This window comes from Setaria viridis, chromosome 9, assembly GCF_005286985.2.
Source record: "Setaria viridis chromosome 9, Setaria_viridis_v4.0, whole genome shotgun sequence".
NCBI classification, from domain to species: Eukaryota; Viridiplantae; Streptophyta; class Magnoliopsida; order Poales; family Poaceae; genus Setaria; species Setaria viridis.
In genome coordinates this window covers 34,107,436-34,113,420 of record NC_048271.2, presented here as the reverse complement: position 1 = coordinate 34,113,420, position 5,985 = coordinate 34,107,436, and the positions used below count along the sequence as shown (strand labels likewise).

The following is a 5,985-nucleotide window of genomic DNA, read 5'->3' as shown; positions in this document are numbered from 1 at the left end:
CGAGATCCAATAGTGAACCGACCAGATCTTGCAAAATTGAATGTTCCCCTTATCATCGAAGGCTCCAAGAAGTGCCTACTCTTCGCTATGCTTGGCAAAGACGGCGTTATCTTCTTCATCACCGAGCTGCATCCTTGGATTTGGCCACGGGGCCATCCCCCGATTGGACAAGTGCTTGCAAATTTGTGGCTCTCCCAGGATTGGACCTCAAGCCGGTGGATTTCAAGGTGTGGCCGCCAACGACTCTCATGCATGACATGAGTCCTACCTCCATCCATCTCTTCTTTTAATGGTGCTTTTTCGGGTTTGCCACTGGCAAATCTGACGATGATTGGATAGGGAACGGTCGTCGCTGACCCTGCACTGCCTTGGCTGGAGCCACCGGCATCTTCTCAGCTTCCTCTTGGTGGTGGCAGGAGTAGGCAATGACATTGGAGAGAGAAGGAATGGGACGGGGAGAGAGAGATTCAACAGTTTTTTATTCGCTTGTGGTGCACCACAAGCCTAAGATGCACCATAAGAAAGGAAATATTTCCTTGATGGTTATGGTACTCTCCTGTAGGTGCATTAATTGCTTAACACTACCTTTTCATACATATTGTGGCTGCCCTTATGGATGATGTGGTAGTTCTTCCTACTTGAACAACGATGATGTGGGCCACGCACGGTAAGAATTCAACTATTATGGTAGGATGGAATTAGTTAGGATTGACTGAGTGTAACATCTTTGATACAATTTTACCTCTATATTTAGAATTTCTTACTATAGAAGTCTCCTTTCGAGGGCAAAGCCAGAAATGATTTATTGCTACAATTTTTTAGTGGGCTTCTATTGGTTAATCAGCTTTGGACTAGGCAGCTGGAGCCTATGTCTACCACAGCCACCCATACTCTATACAGACGTTCCTACGAGATTCAACACACATCATCCGGTATTCAAAACATACTTCTATTCTTACATCATGCACCAGCCTTCTCCACATCTGCTAGCTGCGGCCACCATATCTTTTATCAGCGGCCTGGGAGCTCTTCATCCTCCTCGCCGCCACACGCACCATGCGCGACGTCGTAGGTTGCGTGCAGGCCGACGAGCACGTAGTAGACCAGCATGACGGCGGTGCAGAGGCCGAAGCGGATGAAGGCATCCTTGCCGAGCGAGCCCATGAGGAAGACATTAGTAGCGATGGAGAGAGAGGGCAGCCACGGAACCAGCGGCACGCCCCAGACCTTGGGCGTCCGGGCCATCGGCACCAGGAGCTGGATGCCGAGCGTGCCGGCCGCCCACGCTGGCACCAGCACCACGTACCCCTGCCATCTCCCCGGCGACGTGCCCCAGCACGCCGCGATGCCGATCGACGAGCCGATGATCAGCAGCAGCAACGCCGTGAGCCGCAGCGCGTGCGCCCGGGTCGTCACGCCCGGCACGTAGTACCTCCGGACCAGGAGCGCGGTGGCCATCATCATGAAGATGAAGAGCGTGCTGGCGGAGAGCAGGCTGGAGAGCACCTTGAGGCTGGAGAAGAGCGCGACGCCGGCGCTGGCGGCGGCGACGAGCGCGGTGGCGTGCACGGGGGTGCCGGTCCTGGGGTGCACGAGCGCGAACACGGGCGGGATGACGTGGCTCCGCGCCATGTGCGTCGTGTACCGCGCCTTCCCGACCACACCCACGAGCAGGACCGTGGTCATTCCTTTGAGCGCTCCCAGCGCCACCACGTACTGCGCCCACCGCATCCCCACGCTGCCGAAGGCCGCCGAGAAGGCCGCGCTCCGGTCGATCGCCGTGTACGGCCGCATCATGCTCAGCGCCAGCGCCATCGCGCAGTAGATGACCGTGATCGCGGACATGGAACCCAGAAGGCCCAGCGGGATGTCCCGCGGCGGGTTCTTGGTCTCCTCCGCCATGGTGGCGATATTGTCGAACCCGCCGTACGCGAAGTACACGATCGCCGCCGCCCGGAACACGCCCGGCACGCCGTACGGCATGAACGGGTTCAGGTTGCGAGGATTCGCGTGGATGAACCCAGCGACGATGACGAACGCGATGACGAGCACGTGGACGGCGGAGGCCACCCAGTTGACGCGGGAGGTGCCCTTGGAGCTCGCCATGGCCAGGGCCGCGGTGACCGCGATCACCGCCACCGCGATGGGGTCCAGCTCGTTGTACCCTTCCGCAAGGGACGTCTGGATCCGCAGCGCGCTCGCCGGCTTGTTCATGAGCGAGGCCAGGTACGACGTCCAGGAGCGCGCTACCGCCGCCTTGCCGATGACGCTCTCGAGAATGAGGTTGGCGGCGGCGACAAACGCCGCGGCGTCGCCGAGCTCGACCCGGATGTAGGCGAAGGAGCCGCCGGCCACGGGGATCTCTACGGCGAACTCCGTGTAGCAGAAGACGGAGAGGATGGCGGAGAGGCCGGACGCGGCGTAGGAGAGCACGATGGCGGGGCCGGCGTGGTCTCGCGCCTCCTGGCCGGTGAGCACGAAGATCCCGGCGCCGATGACGGAGCCGAAGCCGAACCAGGTGAGGTCCCACCATGTGAGGCAGCGGCGCATCTCGTTCTCGCTGCGCCGGCGCAGCGCGCCGAGCTCGGCCGCGTCGGTGGAGCGGCCGACGAGGCGGTCGCGGAGGCGGGCCGGGGTCGCCGCCAGCGCCGCGCGGTAGGCGGCCCAGCTCCCGAACGACGGCTCCGGGAAGAAGTCGTCCTTGCGCCACCGCCAGTAGCTCCTCGCTTCCGAGGCCTCCTCCAGTTTGCCACCATCCGCGGCGCGCGCCGGTGATGGCGTCTCCACGGCCGCCATGTCTCCGATGTCTCGCGCGAGTTCGTGTGGAGCGAGAGGAGCCGGCCGGCGAGTGCGCCGTGGACAGGGGAGGCTGAAGACATGGTAGTGCTGACTGTGACTGGTTACTTTGTTCAGCCAATGTGACGGGTTCGCTTGGAGTCTTGCACGCCTCAGATTCCAATTGAGTGGCGTGTCGAAGCTGTCATGTAGTGCCGGTCGTTACAGGAAATCCGGCTGCTTACTGTCCCATCCCATCTGGAATGAGATCTTGGACCGGTAGCGTTATGTTACTCAGAAACAGTAGGACCCGATGGCTTCGTGTCTGAAGCGAAAAAAATGGAAGCAAGACAAAGCACGGAATTTGAGTCGCATCCTTTTCAGCAGTTGTTCCGCAGCAGCAGCACGACTTGGGGACGTGCGCGTGCGTTGGCACGAGCCAGAGTCCACACTTGGGTCCAGCGTCCCGGCTCGCTTGGCCTGTCACTGTTGATCGAGACCCCGTTGTCCTCACACACGTACGGGACGGGGAACTACCCATCTCACAGCAGCCACAATGTAGAAATAGTAGTCGTTATGCTATTACTGGTACAGTGGTACCCATAGCTACCCTGGAGATGATTTATATGTTGGTATGTGGATAGCCAACTTGGATGGTGACATGGCTACCTAATTGTAGGCCCATTTCATTGTGAGCTTAGCCCAATAAGGTACTTTTGTATCCTCTAGCCCATTTTTTAAGCACGGCCTAATTGTAGGCTCATTTTTTACATAGGACCATCAATTTACAGGCCAAACAAATTCTAGCCCAATTTCATATTGCACCATTCACAAACAACACAGCCCACCTATATGTGTCAAACAAACCCATTTTATCCCCAAAACATAAGTATATTATAAAGGTACAGGCAGTAAATCACTATCTCAAGTCACACAAGTTAACAGGCATATAGCATTGAAATCATAGGTACAGATCACACCAGACAAGAGACCACACAACCATTTCATCATGAATTAGAAAGGTGTCACACGCTGAAATTTTTGGATTTCAGGATGTGATTAAAAAGAATAATTATACAATGATTTTCTCATGATTTCAAATTTTTCCAACATTTATTTTCTTGATAGGAAACTTATAGGAAAAATAATTGGTTGTTTTTTCTGAATTAAATAAAGTTGTTCTTAGTGTGTGCTTTCATGCTAATGCATTTTGGTATTTCATGAGTGCAAAAGTTTCAAAAATGCATTCAGGCAATGGTTAGGTTCCTCTGAGAATTTTCCAGATTTTTCTGGGATTTATTCTCATTTTACAAGAGCTAAATCCAATTTTTGGAAGGTTCTAGAATCCTTTTCACGAGCTCCAAATATTTTATTTGGAATCCTCGTGTCCCAATCAATCCCTAGAATTTTCCTGGAATTTTAAGGATTTTTAAGTATTTTTCATGAATTAAATGAATTATCTGGATTTTCTCTATATTTTTTTCACGGGAATTATTTCTGAAAAAAATAAATCCTTTCCCTCTGGGCCGAGCCTTGGGCTCGACCCGCTCTAGCCCAACGACCGGCCCGCCAAGGCCCATCCGGTCCCAGCCGCACATCAGCATCGGCGCAGCACGACCGCCATCGGCGCCTTCTTGGCGTGCATGCCACGACCAGCTTCGTGCCCTGCGCCTATTTAAGGCGAACCTGAGCCCTGCATGCCCTACTGAACCGCCACCTCACTGCCTTGCGCAAGCGCCGCCACCATCCATGGAGGCGGAGCCAAGCGCCGTTGCCGGTCTGCGCCGTGCCAATTCTCCAGACCTGGACGTCGCCAGCGAAGTCCATCGCCACCAAGAGCTCCACGACGATCAACCGAAGCTCAGCAGTGGAAGTTTCTAGCACCGTCCATGACACAGACCCAGGAGCCGAAGACGAACGTCACGCCCGCTTCGAACGCACGGTGGGCTTGATGATGACTCGAGCCATCGAGTTCGTCAGTGGATCTTTGGAGAGATCCCCTACCGAGGGGGTACCCAAGGAGTATTTTATGCGTGGGGCTCGCCGAGATTAGGAACTCGAGGTAAACTCGAACACACAATTTAGACAGGTTCGAGTCGCTTATGTCGCATAATACCCTACGTTCTATGTGTTGGTCGGATTATATTGATTGAACTTCCTATGTGTTGGTCGGATTATATTGATTGAACTTGTTCAGAGGGGGTCCCTGCCTTGTCTTATAGTGCTGGGGGCAGGGTTACAGGTCGGTTGCTTACAAGAATACTAGTCGGATTTGATAAGAGAGTCCTACTCTAATTGCTACGAGTAGTTTCATAATCCTCAACTAGTTCTTGTCCTCCATGTAGACCACGCTGTCCTACACCGTAGTCTCCAAGTCTGACACGTTTTGGTGTAGAGCCCCATATCTAGGACTGTCCATACCTCCTGGTGGGCCCATAGATGTATGGTCGACACCGTGGCCATTCCACTGCTAGAGCGCCACCACCACGCGAAGGCTGAGCCGCCCCGCCGTCCAATATTCGTCGCCGGCAGCGGCCAAATCCGGCCAATCCTCGCCGCTGACCCTAGTTGCCGAAGCGCCGAGCATTTTGGTCAGCCAGAGCGTCATCCACCATGGACAAGCTCCCCTTGAGATTTTTCATTTTGGCCCTTGCGAAACTCTTTAATTCTTACAGGTTTCCTTGTGCCTTGCGGCTCTTGCATAAAAACCTCGGAAACCTTAGATCCTTTCGATCTAGCCCAAGCCATGATCTTTGACGGATCTAATCCCGAGGTTTCACCTATTCATGATGACTAGATTCTATGATCTTTGACAGATCTAACCCTGAGATTTCACCTATTCATGATGCCTATTCACTGATTCTAAGGTTTCTTCTTAGCCCCTATTGTCTACGGTTTCACCTATTCATGATATCTTTTCCAAATTAAATATTTAAAGTGGTATAAACTATACATGAACGTTTCTAACTAAAATTTGACTAAGCTTTACTTCGGAGTTTCAAAAGATAAATATAATGTGAGTTAATTTTAACATAGGATATTTCTCTGAAATATCATCCACATTGATTTCTACATTTAAAATGTGTGAAGCATATAGTTTCTTTTCTTTTATGAACCTAAATCTTTTGATAGTGTATCTTCTCAACCAAAGTTTCGTTAGCCGGTTCTAGCTGTGTTAATCTTCTAATCGTAAACTATAGTTTAGCAACA

At 52.8% G+C, this 5,985-nt stretch overlaps 1 protein-coding gene across 1 annotated transcript; it reads right to left on the bottom strand.

Moving 5' to 3' along the window:
• Positions 1-713: 713 nt before the first annotated feature.
• LOC117836779 (cationic amino acid transporter 5) lies at positions 714-2,956 on the bottom strand. Its single transcript, XM_034716272.2, has one exon. The coding sequence runs from the start codon at positions 2,794-2,796 to the stop codon at positions 1,012-1,014; it is 1,785 nt and encodes a 594-aa protein (XP_034572163.1). The 5' UTR covers positions 2,797-2,956; the 3' UTR covers positions 714-1,011.
• Positions 2,957-5,985: the final 3,029 nt, after the last annotated feature.

Excerpts from the sequence above, each read along its gene's own strand:
- LOC117836779 (XM_034716272.2), bottom strand. The coding sequence starts at position 2,796 with ATGGCGGCCGTGGAGACGCCATCACCGGCGCGCGCCGCGGATGGTGGC.